Source organism: Elgaria multicarinata, chromosome 3 (genome assembly GCF_023053635.1).
Source record: "Elgaria multicarinata webbii isolate HBS135686 ecotype San Diego chromosome 3, rElgMul1.1.pri, whole genome shotgun sequence".
Classification (NCBI taxonomy): domain Eukaryota; kingdom Metazoa; phylum Chordata; class Lepidosauria; order Squamata; family Anguidae; genus Elgaria; species Elgaria multicarinata.
In genome coordinates, this window is record NC_086173.1 from 52,694,091 (window position 1) to 52,714,171 (window position 20,081).

The 20,081-nt window shown below is 43.6% G+C and overlaps 1 protein-coding gene across 2 annotated transcripts in view; it reads left to right on the forward strand.

Annotated features, from left to right (window-relative positions):
* The first annotated feature begins 1,382 nt into the window (after nucleotides 1-1,382).
* Nucleotides 1,383-20,081, forward strand: part of TSEN54 (tRNA splicing endonuclease subunit 54) — a 121,818-nt gene continuing 103,119 nt past the window's right edge. Inside the window, exons 1-11 of one of the 2 annotated variants that reach the window (XR_010025191.1) lie at nucleotides 1,383-1,431; nucleotides 4,693-4,857; nucleotides 6,919-6,982; nucleotides 7,836-7,919; nucleotides 9,088-9,186; nucleotides 10,786-10,838; nucleotides 11,528-11,626; nucleotides 13,226-13,872; nucleotides 17,304-17,364; nucleotides 17,784-17,900; nucleotides 18,852-19,891. Coding sequence is in view for 1 of the 2 variants with exons in the window: in XM_063120293.1 (XP_062976363.1) it covers nucleotides 1,388-1,431; nucleotides 4,693-4,857; nucleotides 6,919-6,982; nucleotides 7,836-7,919; nucleotides 9,088-9,186; nucleotides 10,786-10,838; nucleotides 11,528-11,626; nucleotides 13,226-13,872; nucleotides 17,304-17,364; nucleotides 17,784-17,900; nucleotides 18,852-19,002 (1,584 nt within the window). In the remaining variant the exon portion in view is untranslated. Of the gene's footprint in view, nucleotides 1,432-4,692; nucleotides 4,858-6,918; nucleotides 6,983-7,835; nucleotides 7,920-9,087; nucleotides 9,187-10,785; nucleotides 10,839-11,527; nucleotides 11,627-13,225; nucleotides 13,873-17,303; nucleotides 17,365-17,783; nucleotides 17,901-18,851; nucleotides 19,959-20,081 lie in introns of those variants that run through there. The other variant, XM_063120293.1, reaches the window with a different exon arrangement.

Genomic DNA, 20,081 nt, shown 5'->3' on the forward strand with positions numbered 1-20,081 from the left:
ACCAGATCTACCAGAAATGGCAGACCTGTTCTGTGATGTTATAAAGTTTTTTTTTTAAATGTACAAACATACACAAAATGTACAGTTCAAAGAAAAATATGTCATTCTAGAAGAACTTTGCTGTAGTTCAGAAGTCAAGCCAGTCAAAAGTTTTGTCAGCTGATGTAAAAAGTAACTGATAGCAATGTGAATAATATAAATAGGCCAGGCTCCTCTAGTATCCTAATACATGATCAAGCATACTCTTTCTCCTTCTCCTTTGAAAGACACTCCCCACAGACTCCATTGCTACTCTCTAGAGCTGTCTTCCCCAACCTGGTGCCCTTTAGATGTTGTGGACTTCAGTTCCAAACAGCTGCAGTCAGCATGGCCAATGGTCTGGAATGCTGGGGTTGTAGTCAAAAACATTTGGAGGACACCACGTTTGAGAAGACTATACTAGAAAGCATTCACCTATGTTTCCAAGATGAAGGAAAACATTCTAGGATGGGTCATGTGAAGTTTCTATTGTTATGTCAAGGCCAGTGATGCCATAAAATATATGCTACTGTGTTTGCACATCACACACACACCCTTGTTCCTATGTGTGTGTCTTAATTTCTCACTCCAAATAAATTTTTGCTGGACTTCATGATGTTTCTTGAATATAACGCCCTTCTTCATTAGTGCTTTTCAATTCCCAGGATTTTCTACTACTAGGCTTCTAAATGTCATGGAATGTGACACTAAACCACAAAGAGCACACAAGAAAAGCGCACAGGCGTTTTTTTTTAATTCTTTTTATTAACTTTTACAACAGTTAACAAAAATAAAGAAACATAATACATAAACATAAAATAGCATTTGTATCCTATAAGCGCACAGGCGTGTTGTAGTAGCGTGCGCCAGTGGAAAATGGTGGTTCTGATGTCAGTGAGGCAGTGAATCTGCTCCGGGTTTGTCAGGACTCTAAAGGACTATGACTGAAACCTGGAGTGGATCCACCGACCCACTGACATCGGAGCCAGCAGCCTCCACTGGTGCGCGCTACGCACGTGAATTACAGCCACAAACTGCTGTGAAACTCCCCACCACCGCCCTGGAAAAATCCCTGCGGATTCCAGGTCCTTGTTTAAAAAATAAATTTTAAAAATCTGCCACACTCCTCCCGATACTTTGCTCCCTCGTGTGTAACATTTGGTATGAATCCTTTGCCGGTGCTGCTGCTTGGAGCCGAGAAAACAGCATCGTATCGCTTTGCATACGCTTATAATGAGAGAGATAGGTTCGGGAGGCGCTAGGACCCGGAGGAAGGATTGTGAAGGCATTAGACCTTTGGCACTAGGACCCAGGAAGAAGCGAGGAAGTAGCTGAGGGTCCAAGTGGGCGGAGACAGCTGGCGCTTCCAATGGAGTCTGAAGTGTCCCCTCGTGCGGGCCGCCGTTTGCTCAGGTAACACGGCGGGAGTGGGGTGGGGGGTGAAGGTGAGTTTAAAGGGGCCGCCACGTTGAGGCGGCGGCGGCGGCGGCGCAACTTGAGGAAATGCCGGAAGAAGAGTCCCGCTGCTGCTTAAACCAGAGAATGTGGGCAGGAGCCGGAAAGGTCGTCCTCTTGTATCTCGGGACCGGCAGCACGGTGCATCGGGGGTGGGTGGGGGCAGTACACTGCCTTGGCCTGCTGCTGCTGCTGCTGCTGTTATCGGCCATTTCACTGCGCTGCAGAAGGCCTAACACTCGGAAGCCGGCTTGCTGCAACGCTGGGTAGCGCCTCACTCAATCAGACAGTGCTCGAATTATTTGGGGTGGGGGAGAGACGGAAGATGATCCCTAACAGTGGTGTAGTGGTAAATTCTGAAGTGCAGACGCTCTTCATTACAGTCCCCAGAGCTGCAACCCCATGGAGAGTCCAGAAGTGCAGTCAGTTTTGTGGATCCATATCAACAAGCCAGTTCTATCCGTGTCCATCTTCACCAGGAGCAGGTCTCTTGTAGAGCTATATTCCATCTTAATTGCTGGATGAAGACTAGGGCCATAGCTAGACCTAAGGTTTATCCCTGGATAGTCCAGGAGTCAAACCTGTTCATCTAGGTGACACACAGGGGATCCAGTGCTCAGGCAGGGGCGAACCCTGGATGATCCCAGGATAAACCTTAGGTCTAGCTGTGGCCTGTGTCACCCCAAAATACTTTATATTACAACAGGAAGTATGTAAAGTATCCAATGTTAGTCCTATGTAGAGTAGATGCATTGAAATGAATGAGATTTGAGTTATTTCAATGGGCCTACTCCATATCTAGGACTAACTTTGGATGCTACCTGCTTCTGGCACCCAATAGGATGCCGTGTAAGGCAATATTGTAGGAGAGCAATGAGCTGCATCAAAATTCACCATTCAGTGGTGTTGACCAATTCCCCCCCCCCCCAGAAAATGGAAGTCTTGCCCAAATAAGAACAAAAAGGAACACAAGCTGAAGAATAATTTGTGCCTGTCTGTAAGGCAGATATTGAACTGACTTTTTCAGTATCTGCCCTACAGGGACTCTGAAGAACTGAGGCAGAAAAATGAAGTTGTAGGCCTTATTGACAAACTGAAAATGAATGAATCCTGATGGTATCCACCAGAGAGTTCTTAAATGTTAAAATTGCTGATCTTCTAACAAAATAGTTGTCCTTAAGTTCAGACTCCATGCTAGTGAATTAGGAATTATTATTATTATTATTATATTTATTTGTATCCCGCCTTTTGCCCAATAATGGGCCTCAAGGCGGTATTACAAAGTTTAAAACATACGTTTTAAAACATAGGAAAAGAAATGTTAAAAAAAAAAGTTTAAAATTCACAACAAAATTATAATTCAGTAGGGGAACAAAACAAACAAACAAGGGGACAGGCCCTCGCCTTGGTGTCGCCCCCTTCGGAGGTGACTCCGCTAGTGGTGGACCCACCCCCAAAGGAGCCTGCCTCTTAAGCTCCCAGTCCCAAAAAGATGTTGCAGCTGGGGGTGAGATGGTTCTGTGCTGGGAGCCTGAGTCTGCTAGGAGGCAGTTGGAAGGTTCCGCAGACTAGGCAAACCCCCAAGGCAGGAGAACACCAGCTGCTGATTGGCCCCTTGCTTTGTAGGCTTCCTCTCCTGGCTGGATCCGATGGACACGATCCCAGGTAGTAGGAGCCTGCCTCTTAAGCTCCCAGTCCCAAAAAGATGTTGCAGCTGGGGGTGAGATGTATATGTAAAGAATTGGTCAATGTAACACCAATTTTAAAAGGGGGAAAGGTCGCAGGACATTAAAGTCTAGTTAGCCTAACATTTGTTCTAGATAAATTGATGAAAAGCATTATTAAACATAAAATTATCAAACATATAGAACAAATCTTGCTGAACGAGGATCATCATAGCTTCTGAAAAGATAATTCATGTCTCCTTAACCTTTGACAATAATAACAAGTGTATTGATGGTCTGTGTGTGTGTGTGTGATCCAGTAGACATTGTGTACTTGGATTTCAAAAAGCCTTTGACAACATCCCTCACCAAAGGCTCCTGAGCAAACTTATTACTCATGGGAGAAGGGGATGGGTTGTTTTATAGATTGGTAACTGATTAAAGAACAGGAAGCTGAGGTTAGGAATAAATGGACAGGTCACTCAGTGTAAGAAGTGTATTGGGCCAGTACTTTTTAATGTGTTCATGAGTGATCTGGAGTTAGAGGTGAGCACTGAGGTGGCCAGGTTTTATCATTCTCGGTGGTAAAAGCAAAAAAAAAAAAAAAAGGATTGAGAAGAGCTCAAAAAGCATCTCTCCAAACTGGATGAATAGGCAATAAAATGGTAAATTCAGTGTAAGCAAATGTAAAGTGATGCACATGGGGGTGGTGGTGGATATGAACCACATATTCACTGATGGTGTCTGAGCTAGTAATGACTGACCAGGAAAGAGGTCTTGGGATTGTGGTGGATAAATGAAAATCAGCCCATTTGTGTGGCAGCTGTGAAAAAGGCAAATTCCATATTAGGAATCAGTAGAAATTGGTCTGAAACTGCCAATATCATAATGCCTCTATACAATATCATAATGCCTCTATACAAATCCATGGTGCGACCCCCTTGGAATTCTGTGTACAGTTTTGGTCACCGCACCTGGATATTGTAGAGCTGGAAATAGTGTGGAAAAGGGCAAAGTAAATGATCAAAAGGCTGGAGCAACTCCTGTATGAGGAAAGGTCACAATGTTTGGGAGTTTTTAGTTAAGAAAGGGAAGTAAGGTGTAGAGAAAGTGAATAGAAAGATTTTTCCTCTCTCTCTCTTATAATACTAGAGGTGGGGTAATCTGATGAAACTGAATTGTGGGAGTTTCAAGACATACAAAAGGACGTCCTTTTTCACACAGCACATAAACTATGGATGTTATACCACAAGATGTGGTGATGGTCAACAACTTAGATGGCTTCAAAAAGAGATTAGACAAATTCATGGAGGATAAGGCTGTCAATGGCTACTAGTCATAATGGTTATATGTTATCTCCATGTTCAGAGGTAGTATGTGTCTGAATAGCACTTCCTGAGATATAAGAGCAAGAGACGGCCATTGCCCTCATGTCCTGCTTATGGGCTTCCTATAGTTGGCCACTTTCGGAAAGAAAATTCTGGACTAGATAGGCCTTTTTATTTTGATAATCTGGGTTTTAAATGACTCTTCGTCCCCCCCACCCCACTTATAGCCCAGCAGAATTGCTTGCAGCTCGCACACGTGATCGGAAGGTCCCTCAACGCTCACATGGTCAGAAAGATTTCATCCCTGATGGATCAAAAGAACAAGACGAGAGGCTGCATCAGTGCCGGGAAGAGCACTGGCAACTTTTGGAGGAGGAACGTGTGGAGCGATTGTATGTATTTAAGTAATAGTAGTAGCAGCACAGGAGTTTGCCCTGCTTAGTCCTTAGCCTGTAGGTCAGGCTGCTTTGCATGCAGAAGGTCCCAGGTTCAATCCCCAGCACCTCCAGGTAGAGCAGGAAAAATTCCTGCCTGAAACTGCTGCCACTCACTGTCAACAATACTAGGCTAGATGGACCTATGGTCTGACTCAGTATAAGGAAGCTTCGAGTGTTCCTATGATCCCTGGTAACAGGGCTGGGAAAGAACCTTTACCTTAAACAAGTCTTCCCTAACCTGGTGCCCTCCAGATATTGGACTCCCATCAGCCCCAGCCAGCATGGCCAATGATCAGGAATGCTTGCAGTTGTAGTCAACATATCTGGAAGGCACCAGTTTAGGGAAAGCTGTCTTGGACTCTGAAGAGCCATTGCCAGATAGAGCAGAAGGTTCTGGGCTAGGTGCATCAACTTGTGCTTGCTTTCTTGTTTAATACAAATATTTCTACCTCACCTTTCAGCTTCCAAAAGGGGTGGGGGGGATCCCAAGGCAGCTTACATCCATAGAAACATACAAATATAAGTTGGCAATAAAAGATAACAAAGCAGCAAGAAATTAAAACAAAGTCATTGCAAGCCCATTCAGCCACAAAGAGATGTTCCATGTACACATCAAATGTCGGGTGAATTTATTTTTATTTATTTTTACCATTTGCCTAAAAGCCACAAGAGAAGGGCCGACCCAATCTCTCCAGGGAGGGAGTTTCACAGCCAATGTGCTGCAACTGCAAAGGTTCTGTCCCATGCTAAAGCCAGTCATATCTCTAATGGCAACAGGGTGTGAAGCAGCGCTCATTGGATATGCAAGTTCATGTGGCGGAAGGGAGTTCTTCAAATATCCTGGACTCAAATTGTGTAGCCTCCCCCTACCTGGTATCCTCCAGATGTGTTGGACTACAATCCCCATGCTAGCTAGAAGTGATGGGAGTTGTAGGCAAATAGATCTGGAGGGTGCCAGATTGGGGAGGCTGGTTAGGACAATGGTCTGGGTAAGATGACGTTGTGTGTTTGTTGCCAAGGCATTTTTTGATCAGTTTTGTAAGGCTTCTTGTTGCCTCAGTGTCTGCTTATCATTTTTAGCCCGTTTCATAAATTGACCTGGTTTGCGCATTATGGCGGCAAATTGTGAGTTACTTAATCCTCCTTCTGCTGTGGCACATGCCACTGCTGTTTTGAACATCAGCCCAATTGGAGATTGCTGCGTGACCTGCAAACCCAGACATTATGGGTTAATTGTAGGTTAAACAACCCAAAGCTAACCTACAATTAGTTGTTAAGTCATAGTGTCTGGGTTTGCAGGTCATGCAGCAACCGCCAATCGAGCCAATTGGAGGTTGCATATTCAAAATAACAGTGGCATGCGACACAATAAAACGTGGTCTTATTAACCCCGCATTTGCTCTTGTTATGTGAGAATGGGGCCATTGGGAGACTGAGACACACACACAATGAAATGATGTCACTTGTCCAAAATTCAGATCCAGGATGCAGTTGAGTAAAGAAGTAAAGCATCCTATCTCAGTGTGCCATGGTCCAGGCATAAGTGAAACATTTCTCCCTAGATCAACTTCATCTAAGCCTTTTCCGCATGGACACAGAACGGCTCTTGAGAAAAAGGCACCCTTTGCTTTGTATTCTTGGTATGACATGGTTAGGTTGAATGAAGACATATGAATTTTATATGGCAGGCGCTGCTCCTTGATCTATTTTCTGAGGGTGAGAAAGTTGTGCTTTTAATTAAGATGAAATGGTTTCTTTTTTATTATTATTATTATTATTTTTTATTCATTTTCAACACTATATAAACATAAAAAAACATTCCAAAATATAACTAAAACAAACACAATAGGAAAAAAAAACTTCAAACATCTGCTACATACATATTGAATAATTGTTGAGTACAAATATCAAAAACTATTACATATACCTTATCATACTACAACATCTTCGTTCTTAACCCTTTTCAGTTAAGGGAACAGAATATGTTGGATAAAGCAAATATAAATTCTTTTGTAGGGGAAGTCTGGTGAAAGCTGAATGGAAGCCCGAGGAGGGTATTGCGGAGCTGAAATCCCCAGCTGTAAGTGCTGCAATCTCCTTTTACGCTGGCACTTCTCGCTTTCCCTTTTTTCACAACTTACTGTCTCAGAGCCTGTTGGTTGGAGTAGGAAGGAACTCCAACCAGAGCCTTGATTCTGATCAGAACCTAACATCCAAAGCTGAGCTTGTTTAGGGTCCTGGGACTTGTGAGGTCTGACTTTGCCACGTGAATAGTGTAATCATCTATCTCTAGTACTGTTCGGAGCAGAAATTGCTTTTGCACTGTTGTGTTTTGTAGCAATCGTGGTGCTGCTTAGGGCTAATTTTGGAAGCTGCTATGGTGCCTGGAGAGATGCTTCTCCACATGGAGCAGGCCAGTACAATGCTTAGATTATTTATTGGGAGGCGGAGGGAGATGGGGGCTCTTAATAGAAGCCTCACTCCTGATTCTTCCAAATTGTAGCTAAATCATGCCCTAACCCTAACCCCAACCAATCATTCAAGCACTAAACATATATAGACAGCCTGAGTAAACAAAGCAGCACAGAGCTGGAAACCTGATTGTTCTCCTTCTCCAGGCACAGCCACAGAGAGACATGGTGCAGAGATGAAGGCAGGAGAACTGTGGCGGGGGTGGCTAGGCTTGAAGAGAGCTGTAGGGAATGAAAGCATGCCCCCCTGTAGTCTTCTAAAATGAATGGGGCCCTTCATAAATGGTAGGGTCTCCTGTAATTCATGCGCTGGGCCAGATTCCCCACTTTGGCTGCATCTCAAAGTGGAAGGCAGTCTAGAGGCTTCTCTCACCCTTTTCGAAGAATTTTTGAAGGGCCAGAACTTGTGCAAAGCCCAGGACTAACCCCAACAACTAATGCTTGTGTTTTTGTTGTTGGCAGGGGAAATTCTGGCAAACCATGGGGTTTGCGGAACATGGAAAGCAATGCCTACTGGCAGAAGAAGCCCTGTATCTTCTGGAATGTGTAAGTAGATCAGACTTCGAGGCTTATGTAATGTGTGACTGACACAAAGAGTGAGAAATAGAGAGGGAAGTGAGATGTTGTAGAACACACTGTTTCCCCTTAGTCCTTTAGCACTTCATGGAGAGGTTCCAAACTCTGTGAAACCACCTGCTAAAGATTAAGTTATGTAGATTAAGAAAATATGTATAATTATCTGGAGGGGTGTGGAGTGGGGGGAGTGCGCATAGAATGTGCACGGACATAATCACACTCTGTAAGAGGAATCCATTTAAAATGCCATGCTGGGTTTTACCCCATATTCCATCACAGCCAAAGTAGGGGGGTGATGGCTCACTTCCTTGTGACCTCATTTCCTTGTATTTTTATGGTGCTTAAAAATGAGGGGCATTTAATATACCTTAGTCACTGTTGTTCTTCCTCTGTCATCTTCTGCTTACATTGTCTGATGCCCCTATTTTTCTTCGTGGCCCTTCACAATAGTAGCACCTCTGGAATGCTCTCCCATGTGTAGTTTGAGAGGCAGAAACTGATGAGCTTTGAACACTTCTTGAAAATGTATCTGTTTACTCAAGCTTTTCCTGACTTGTAGTCTCATGGCTCTGTTCTACTGTTCTTGGTGCAATTTTTTTAATGTATTGTTTAATACTGTTTTTGTATTTATTTCCACCCCACCTGTAAACCGCTTAGAGATTGTAGGATATTGAGTGGTATAAAAATAGTTGAAATAAATAATTTGGTACAATTGCAAGGAAGCTCTGCACTTTATGCGGGAAACGTGTTTGCCACATAATGCACTGGTGTTACACCAGTGCTTTCTGTAGAAAATGGGTAAAAATGTTGACAACATGCACATGTATATGCATCTTTAAACACCTGCATCCACATGTTGCTAGGTTCCTTGATGTTTCTATAGTATTTGGCCCAGATGGGCCACACCTCATGTGCCCCTACATAGGCACACAATATGCTCTGCTGCAATACCAATTTATATATGCTGACACCATAAATACCCATTGCTCTTTATAGCAATGTATGTAGAGCAGAGTCAAAACAAGCAGGTTGGCATAGGCTGGCTGCTGAAGCCGCAGGGAATGACAGGGTGTGATTATCCCCACGGAGTTGGCTTTTGCAGGCTGTAATTCCTAAACGTTCAGCTTCTGTCTTATAGGGATCTATCCAGCTGTTGTACAAAGACCTGCCTATGTCCATCCAGGAAGCCTATGAGAACTTGCTATCCCAGAAGTTGGTGAGCCTGCTGAAGTACCAGGTATGTTTCAGAATTTGCTGCAGTTAATTGTATCTGGTGGGAAAGCATTGGAAGCCCCATTTAACATTTTTGGCAATGAATATTGGAATTCTATAGCAAGCATTGAACCAAAATTTGGGACTGGAGCAGCCTGGACAGGAGAAGTATTAAGTTCCTCCAGTAACTGGAAGGTTTTCTGTCACACCTCTGTAATTAGGAGTTGCAATCAATCCTATATTCAGAGATGCAATTACTCTAGAATGGAAGGATGTGTGTGGATATAACCCCAGGGTTTTAGGCTTGACTGCTTATCACACAGTTTTGATTGTGACCTAAAATTAAGCTAAACAACTTTAATATTGCCAGCCCAGGTTTTTTCTTGCAAGGAATATAGTGATCTTTTCTGGCATATGATGTCCTAGTGGCTTTCCATAAAGCAGGGCTGGGGAACTTGTGGTCCTCCAGATGTTTTGGTCTATAAATCCCATTATCCTTCACTGTTGACTATGCTGGTTAGGGCTGGTGGGAGTTGTAGGCAAAACATCTGGAGGGTTACAAGTTGCTCAGCCTTGCCACTGAAAAGGGAGACCATATACCTTCTTAACTAGCCTTTGGGGACTCATGATGAGAACTTGGCTATGTCTTCCTCTGGGTGCATGCCAGCTTAGGCATTTCTGGACCATCTTGACCTTATATGGGACAGTGGTCAGTGTGTAGAATTCAGATTAAGGAGTTTATTGTTTTTCCTTGTTTGTCCTTGAACTTGACGGTTTGTCTAAGACAAGTTAGGTGGAGAGTAGCAGTGACATTTGTCGGCCCTGTTGTTAAGGGACATGAGAGATTGTGAAGCATTTTTCATACTTTAATCTATATCAGTGCTAAATATTCATGCTTGTTTTGGTATCCGATTGCTGCATAGTCCTTTCCTTTTTTCCTTTTCTTTTTTAAAGGATACTAGAAAATATCAATGCAGAGTTTCCATGGTACTGTTTAGTTTATTATCCAAGCTTATTCACCCATTTGTTTCTTCTTCATAATGGGAAGTTAAGATCTTTGCATAGACCATGGCATAAGGGCTCTTCAGTTAAATTCATGACATTTCTAGGTGGCTGAACCTGATTTATGTTTAGGTGAGAAGGGTTAGCATCTCTAGCTTTATAAAGTGCTACAGCATGTGAATCACCATCCTTGTAGTGTCACATTAATGCCCTGACATCCTGAAGCACTTACAGCTGAATTCTATGCATGTCTGCTCAGAAGCAAATCCCACTGTGTTTGATGGATCTTACTCCCAGGTAAGTAGGCAGATGATTGCAGGTGTAACGTCCAGTGCTCTTCCTTATGAAGGATGCAAAACAAAATCAGTCAGGATCACTTCCCCTTTCTTTTTTAAAAAAAAAGTTTTAAAAAGGGATGCACGTGTCACATGCCAGAGAGTTGGGATTGGTTGCAGCGTCCTCTTGTGTGTAGCCGTGGTGGAGAATGCACATATGCTACCATGTAACATTCATGGCTTTCAGTCACAGATAATGTCAAATCTAGTTTGGTAATGTGCTATCGAAAGAATATAGAATCATGTTCTTTCTAAAATGGCCACCTTGGTTTTCGTCCCTGTTTAAGGTATTCAGTCACTTGAAGAGACTGGGTTACATCGTCCTGAGATTCCATCCAAGGTAATTATCACACGGTGGTCTTTGTTCCCCCCACCCTCGGCTTACAACACCCCTTCTCAGAGTTTTCTCTTAGACACCACCTTAACTGAGCATGCTTTCTCCTTCTTCCCCTCTTAATATCTTCGCCTCCTGGGACAGCCCCAGGACATTTTGCTTCCTGAGGTGAAAGACACAATGGTGTGTCCTTTGCATCCCACTTACTGAAGCCAGCTGGACTGGCAATTGGAACTTCTGTCAACACTTGTGATGAGATCGTGTCCTCCACCATTCCTGAGGCAGCAAGCTAGTTTAAGGAGCCCAGGACAGGCTGTGTGGCACACACAGCTTTGTCTTCAAACAGAGGGAACGGCTGGGGAATTCAGGAGAAATAGTCGTGAAGCTGGCATTGGTGCTCTGACATCTGTGGCCTGACATGATTGCCTTACTCTGCCTAATGGTAGGGCTGGCCCTGTCTGCCTCCCAAGGTTAATATACATCTTTGCCATCTTTTGGGTCTGTGGTGAGACCTGTAAATTCATTTTGCCTTCCATCTCTTCTGTTTCAAATGAGCCTGAAGATTAATGAGCTGAATAGAAGATGCCCAAGAGGATGGAAAGTTTGCTTTCTTAGTACAGTTTGTGGTTGTTTCTGCATTGTTAAAGATTTTAAAGATTTTTGCTCTCTCCTTCCCCTTTTTGGCTCCTCTGCAGTGCTGCTCCAACACCTTATGAGAGGTTGCTGAAGCTGGATAGCCACTACCAAAGTAAAGAGAAAGGCCACCACAAGAGGAGAAGGAGCTCCAGCCCTCGGTAAAACCATACAGAGACTGGGAGGGATGCCCTTGACAGGCTAACCCTAGGTGGGCATGTTGTTGAGCACTGAGAAATACATTGTTTTTGTTCTTGTTCCCACCCCCTGCATAGACATACTTGTCTCTTATCATAAGGGCTAGAAACCTTCATTTAAAAGGTAAGAACTAGATATAGCATTTTCTGTATCCGCATGAGCATTGACAGGGGGAGTGTGTCCCTGCTGGTACTTTTGGACCTTTCAGCGGCTTTCGATACCATCGACCATGGTATCCTTCTGGAACGCCTGAGAGGTTTGGGAATCCGGGGCACTGTGCTCCAGTGGTTCTGGTCCTACCTCTCAGGTAGATTCCAGATGGTGATGCTTGGGGATAGTCGCTCCTCAAAAAAGGAGCTGTTGTATGGCGTACCACAAGGTGCCATCCTATCCCCAATGCTGTTTAATATCTACATGAAACCGCTGGGAGAGATCATCCGGAGGCATGGGGCGGGGTGCTATCAGTATGCTGATGACACCCAAATATATTTCTCTATGCCTTCAATAACAGCATCAGCTAAGGATAGTGTGTCTCCTCTGAATGAATGCTTGGAGGCAGTAATGGGCTGGATGAGGAAAAACAAACTGAAGCTGAATCCAGACAAAACAGAGGTACTTGCTGTCAAGGGCTCTGACCTAGGTTTGGAGGTGTGTCAGCCAGTTCTGGATGGGGCTACACTCCCCCTGAAAGACTGTATTCGCAGTTTGGGGGTGCTCCTGGATCCGTCGCTCCAAATGACAGCCCAGATAGATGCGACGGCCAGGAGTGCCTACTATCAGCTTCAGCTTCTTAGAGTCAGAAGACCTAAAGACAGTAGTGCACGCGCTGGTAACCTCAAGTCTTGACTTCTGCAATGCGCTCTACATAGGGCTACCATTGTACCTAGTTCGGAAACTTCAACTAGTTCAAAATATGGCAGCCAGGTTGGTCACCGGTACACCTAGGGGTGACCACATTACACCAACATTAAAATCACTCCACTGGCTGCCAATTAGTTTCCGGGCAAAGTACAAAGTGTTGGTCATCACCTTTAAAGCTCTAAATGGTTTGGGTCCAGGTTACCTGCGGGATCGCCTTCTCCCATATAGTCCGCCCCGCACACTCAGGTCCTCTGGGGTGAACTTACTTCAGTCAGCTAAAACTAGGCTGACATCAGTTTCCCAGAGGACCTTTTCTTCTGTCCCCCCCAGATTGTGGAATGGCCTGCCGGAGGAGCTTCGTAAAATTAACACTATGTGTGATTTTAAGGCAGCTTTAAAGACTAGCCTTTTCCGGCAGGCCTGTCCAGATCAATGTTAAATCATGATTTTTTAAGATGTATTGATTCCTGTTCTAATGTTGTTCCCCACCTCGATCCAAAGGGAGAGGCGGGTAAGAAATAAATTTATTATTATTATTATTATTATTATTATTATTATTATTATTATTATTATTATTATCAAGTCGCTTGGTAAGCCAGTTGACTTGGTGGGATCCGTTCCTATGAGGTGATTTTGTGATCGCGAAAGATAATCCAGTAAAGAAGGAATATCCATGTTTCAATCCTCTTCTGCTTGGTTAGGCTGCAAGACAAGAAATCCAAAGCATCTGAGAAATCTCAGGAATGCAAAAAGTCACCAAAAAGGACCAGGAGGCATCATAAGAGTTCCAGCCCCCCAGCATCAGATAGCTCACCCAGGGAAAGAATGAAGGTGTCGGATCTTAACATGGCAATTGTGGAGCCAGTTCCATCATCCAGTGTCACAAGAGAAGATGATGACTCTCCAGCTTGTACTCGAGGTAACAAAGAGACTTCTAGGAAGACCTCTCCGGAGGGCCCCGATGATGTCTGCCGGTCCCGCTGGGATTTCACCGCCATTGCTTTCCCCAACATGGGTGCAGATTGCCTGCAAACGCTTCTGCCTGAGCCTGATAAGAGGCTACTCCCGGAGAACATAACAGTGCGGGAGGCTGATGCAACCAGATGGCGCAGGAAACTCAACCAGAAGCACGAGAGGCTGACCCGCAAGGAGCGGGAACAGCTGAAGTGGGAGAGCCGGTACAAAAGCAGCGTCAACGAGGATAAGGAAGTCAGGCGCTGCTCCACCTGGCGAGCCTACAAAGCCCTTCTGGAAGAGAGGAGACAGTGGAAAGAGAGGACCTGTCCCTCACACCTCTGGGAACAGGCAGTCACCCCGCTTGTGAAGCCAGACCAAGGGCTGTCAACAGGTAATAAGACTTATGGCAAAGAGAGGAGAACTGTTTGTCTTCCTTGAAGTAGGGAGGTAGCCAGAAAGCTCTATGCTCAAAATCAATTTCTGTGCTCAAGTTCAGTTGATGTTCCAGATAGATCACTGGTGCAAACGTATAGGCGTCTTTGGCGTGTTTTTTTTTGAAAGGCTAGATAAAATATTTATGACAATATAAGAGGGGGTGTGGGTGTCCCCATCAATACCATTGTGCCAAGTCTGTGAAATGTAAACACTGAAACCTTGGCATTCATTCTAAGGGGAATTTACAGGTGTGTACTTTGGGGTCCTAAAACCCATTAATTATTTTTTGTTTTAATGTGTCTGTATGTTTGAAGCCTGCACCACCATCTTTAGTTGCTAGGTGGCAGACTTCCAATGCATAACTTTGCAGTGGATACACTTTGAACCCAGGGAGGGTGGGGAGTAATCCAAAGGTCAGAGTTATACAGCTGCCCCCTTCCGCCTCAGGGGAATGGAGTGGGCAGATCCCTCCATCAGCGGGCTATAGGCATGCATCATGGCAGGGTCATGCCTAAGGAAGCCGGTGGGCACGGCTTCACTCATGTAGGGCAGGCACAATGTATCCAACTCTGACAGCTACATAAGTTTGCTTAAAGGCTTTGCTGTACCAAACTAAGGACTATTCCAACCCATGCAAAGCCAGGTAATTTAGTAGTTAATGAAAGTATCTTCATCAAGTTAGGTAAAAACTGGCAGTTCAATAAGATGAGAACACCTGTTTTTGAGAGGCGATCCCAAGGATTCTGTTTTGAACAAAAAATAATCCTGACTCCTTTGTCCCTGAGAGAGATTTTGTTCAAAATACGTTGGCCTGTATATCTGATATTCATATGCAAAAATAAACCTTTGTTTAAAATACGTATATACCACCTTTCATCCTATTAGGCAGGGGTGGGCAACTTGTGGCCTTCCAGATGTTTTGGCCTACAATTCCCAACATCCCTCACCATTGGCTATGCTGGCTTGGGCTGATGGAAGTTGTAGGCCAAAACATCTGGAGGACCACAAGTTGCCCACTTCTTAGGCCTAATCTACACCAAGCAGGATATTGCACCAAGCAGGAAAGCAGTATGAAAGCGGTATATAAAAGGCAGGAGCCACACCAAGCAGGATATAGTGGTATGAAAGCGGTTTATGATATGTGTCAATGGGCCCCAACCGTTGTCAGTGCACTTCAATACTGCTCTAAAGCAGTAGTGTGGCTCCTGCCTTTTATATACCGCTTTCATAGTGCAATATCCTGCTTGGTATAGATTAGGCCTAAATTTCAGGGAGATTTACAACAAGAATAAAAATACAACAATGCAATCCTAATGACAAAACCAGAATAAAAACAGCAGTTTAGTATCAGGTTCTCCATCTCTCTTGTGTGTTTAGTTTTCTGCTGCTGTTTCCACTCCCCACCCCCACCCCCGGTTGAGGAACAGAAACTGAGCAGGAACTCACCATCAGCTTGTCCAGGTTTTTTTACTTGAGATTTTTGTGGACTTCATTTTTGAGGAACCAGTTGTTAGGGCAAAGTGAGTGGAATTTACTAGTCCCTATACCCCAGGGGCAAGGCATGTCTCTCTCTTTGCCTCCCATTTTGTCACTGTCTTTTGTCTCCCTCTCTGCCCAGCAGGATGCAAGTCGAGGGACAGACTGCTCTTGCTAGAGGTTTGAACTAATCTCTTGCAGAAGGCTACACAAAATTAGGCCAAGCATTGCAGGTTGCCCCCCCCCCCCATCCCACTGTCCCTTCTCATGAGGATATGAAATTAACAAGGAGCTTCTTTTGTCAGTTTCATCTCCTGCTGCTGAACTTACTAAGAATATGCAGTTTTCAAATAATTTGAAGAAAGAAAAGGGGTTGTAACCAACATGGGTGGGAAAGAGACCATGTTGCTAGTCATGTCACATACAGGTTTTGATGGGGACTCGTGACACTTGCAAAACTACATTCCACAGAATTGCCATAGAAATAAATTTACTGCTCAGGTGAAAAGCCTGCAGTTTCATTTTCAGCCCTGGAATAATGCAATATCCAGCAGTTGAAGTGAAGTCTTGAGGGAAAATGTGTTGCTAGTGTGTGCAAATGAGAAATTGATGGCAGGGGTGGGAGAGGTTGCATCATGAGCTGGTTGTGTAGAAGGGCCCTTGAAGGTATGGCACAAATAGCAGCTTTTGTATTTATTTATTATATATTTAGAGTATTTTTATCCCGCACCTCAGCCAAAAAGGCTCCCAGAGCGGCTTACAATAAATCAGTAAAGAAGACAGTCCCTGCCCTCAGGCTTACATTCCAAAAAGAAAAGAAAAAAGACATGACACACAAGGAAAAGGGGATGGGGAGGGAAGAGGGGAAAAGAAAAAGAAATTAAAGAGAGTTTTTAGCAGGACTAATAGGAAGGACCTGCTCCCCCCTCTCATCTCCCAATGGAGGGCAGACCAACAGCTCCTTCTTCTCCACAGGGTCAAGATGACCATTAGCCCTGTGTGTGCGTGTGGGGGCGTGTCCAGCTGAAGCAAGCCCTGGTGTTGTCTGCCTGCTCCCATCTCCCTCACTGCTGCTTCCCCACAGGGACAATATAACTGTTAGCCCTGTGGGAAGGGGGGGTCTACTTATTTGCCTTACAAGTAATTAAAAGAGGCAGGGTAAACATTGTGCACTTTAAAGCAGAGTAGCATAGAATCTAACATATCTTAACACCCAGACTCGCCTTTAAAAAAAAAAAAGTCCTCATGGATACACAGAAGCAATTAACTATGCCCAGTTTTACATGAGTGGAATTCAGCTTCCTTTCTCCCCCACATCCCAAATTTCATATCATTCATTTTCATTATAATTTCATTTATCTTTCATTTCTCTACTGCTCAATAGCCAAACCTGGGCAGTTTACAAATATTACAACAGTAAAAATAAAATATTGCACATAATGTAAAATACATTTACATACAAATGTATAAATAGACAACGCACACAATTTTATCTGTCAATAATAAGAAATCCCAGGACCCGATTAAAATCTTTTCCTTCATATGCTGCCAAATACCTGAGAGAAGTGGAAGGGTAACAGTGTTGGTGCCAGGCAGGCAGCAAATTCTTTAAGCCATGGTTGAGGAACGTCTGACACTCCAGTTGTTTTTCTGAATAGTCTTTCTGAATGTAGAAAAGCTGTAAAGACAGATCTCTTCTGGCAGGTCTACCCAGTCAAATTTTAAACTGTCTTAAAAGATTCAAGGATTTTAATAATATATTGGTTTTATGTTTTTAGTCAGTTTTATGTATTTTGTATTTTTGTATTCAACAACTGTCAGAATGCCTCAACATCTGAGAGCTCAAAGCACATAAATTCCTTGAAAGCCCCATGCCCCTAATCCAAACTTCTCCTGTTTTCTTCTCACTAGCCGATATTCTTCAAAAGATCGGTGTGTTCCAGCCCTCCCACATCCTGGATGAGGCATCTCAGTAAGTATCAAACTAGAAAGCTTATTGAATGTTTTCAATCTCCTTTCGTGCTCCCAGGAATAAGCAATTATGGTATATACCTTGTATATTTATCCTACCTTTTAATGAAAACATTCTATAGTGGCTCACATTCTTAAATAATGATGATGATGATGATGATTTGTATACTGCCTTTTGCACAATACTGGGCCTCAAGGCGACCACGTTATAAATTATATGCTAGGCACATCCTCGCAGAAAGGCCGCTATCCAAGACTTACACGCCGAATGGCTATAGATCCCCTTCCCGTAGTTCCAATGAAGATTCTTGCAAAACATACCATACCTGAAGATTTGCTTTCCCTGTTTTCCCCCTCAGGCACATCTGAGGGTACAGGAGAACTTTCAAGCTTTGTACTGATGATTAATCTCCTCAACAGACTGCAGAACAATTGCACAGATCTGAAAATCGATTTTGATGTGTATCAAGCGGATGTAGCTTCTAAGTTTAAGAAGAACGATCCCGGGAAGCCATGTGTCCGGATATGCGTTCGAAGGTACTGGGCACTCGTCGGATTAATTATTTAGCAGGACTGCATATTCTAATCTCTTATGGAATTTGGCTTACAGGGCAGCTAACATGGGGAGCCTCAGCCTTTAAAGTTTTAGTTCCTGTGAGTTTCATTCACGTGGCTTTTTAGAAGATTTTAGCCCCACCCGTTTAAAATATGTGGAGGGAATGTTCCCAGTGGGGAATTGGGGACAAGAACTCTTCCACAATCGATCACAGAAAATACCCTCATTCAAACAGGAGATCATACTGCCTAGGCAGCTTCCTGCTGTCCTTGAGCAATTATATATTGTTGTATACTGGCTTCTTCTATTTGGGTTGGTGGAAAGGAGTAAACTCAGACACAGGGGACTATCTTGTTAGTGAGACTCGTTGATTAGGGGTAGAGACATGGCTTCCTGCAGGGCAGGAGTGGGCCACATGTGGCTTGCTGCTGCTGCATTTGTCACTGTGTTGTTGTTCAAAACAGTGACAATTTGGCTCGAAAACAAGGTGGATAGGGAGGGAGCATACACCTTGTTTGGAAGCAGAATCGTGTTTCTGGAAGCCTCCGAAAATGCAGCAGGGCGGGAGTGCAGCCCCTGGTGAGTTCCAGAGGGGCTATACACCTGCTCTCCCAGAAGTTGCCTATTGTAGTAACTATGTCACTGAATGCCCCAGCTCTACACTTTCTGACTTTGTGGCCAATGCAAGCCACAATGCTAGAGTTGTACACAGTTATCAGATTCTCTCTCTAACCATGGGAACTCGAAACTCGTTGCTTCTTTTGGCAAATGAAAACTAGATGTGCAGGATTTTGCATTTGTCACCAGACAACTAGATCATGGTAATACAAGTTTCCTGACCTATTTCGAAGTGATATTGTCCCAGGACATGGCTTTTTAGAAAATCTAGTGCATTTATTATAAGGAAAGATAAGCATTTTTCCCCTTTGTAGGTTTGATGAGCAAATCCCATCCCTAAGGGCAGTGAAGCAGCTTACTTACCAAAGTGGAGACGTCCCAGTGGTCTTTGCACTAGTAGACAACGGAGACATCGCTTTCTACTCTTTTAAACAGTTCAAGCTGCCAACTGATGTATATCCCTGACATTGCTGCTGAAACCTGGGAGAAGCATCTTTGGGACTGATGTGTGTTTATATGAAATGTTACTCGGGACTTCACTTCTGTTTTGTTCATCTGGATACGACACTGAATGTACCAACACTGTGCTAATTCCATGTGGCAAGAAATTGCCTATGCACAAAAGCAAAAAGTAGTTCAAATACATACGTGCACATACACACAATCTTTCCTGGACAAAAACACACAACTGTTTTATTCTTTTAATACATAAATTCCCAAGCTTTAGTCTGATTATTACCCCCTCTTGTGGGCTATAGAATGAGTACCATTATGTTTAGCATTGTGCTTCTGCAAATCTGGAATGGCTTATTAGTTAAGTGGGTGCCTGGGATCCACCAAGTGGCAGAGCCATGGGAGAAACAGCCACTATTGCATGATGGTGGTTTCTAGCCACAGAGCCAAGCACAGCCAGTGAATATATGAGGATAGTCTCCTGTTTCTGAGTGCATAGGCCATTCATCAGGTGCTTTTTCTTCAACCTGCCACAGGGAACGAAACAAAATGCTGAGAACTTACAGAAATATACCACCACCTTTTTTTTTGGTGGTTCCATAAAGTTAGTAAACTTTCAATTACGTAGTGCTCAAGTCATCATGACTAGATTGCCATGATCTGCCCCTGCTTCCCAGCATCTCTCCTGGATGCAGTTTGATATTTTGTGTTGCGAATCACCATCTGTATCACCAAGTTTATTTATAACCCTTTGGACTTTTTTCAGATACCAGATTTCTCTCTTTACTATGGAATTGCTATGGTAGTTAGACCCAGCAGTGTTGTCAGGATAAAAGGAACTGGATGTTTTTCTGTTAAGAAATAGTTTTCATGAGGAATTTTTAAAAAAAAATTAGAGGCAGTTTTATTTTAGGAGGTCTATGGAGCTAACGTAAGAGGCAAAAGCAATAAAATACTCTTTGTGTTAACATGGTGGATATTGTGTGGTCTTTTAGGGTGCTTTCATATGATATGCTTCCCCTAAGCAAAATGTGAGTGGTGGTGATTATGTATTTGTGACAATTATTTTAAGGTTGGCGTTCTTATGGCGT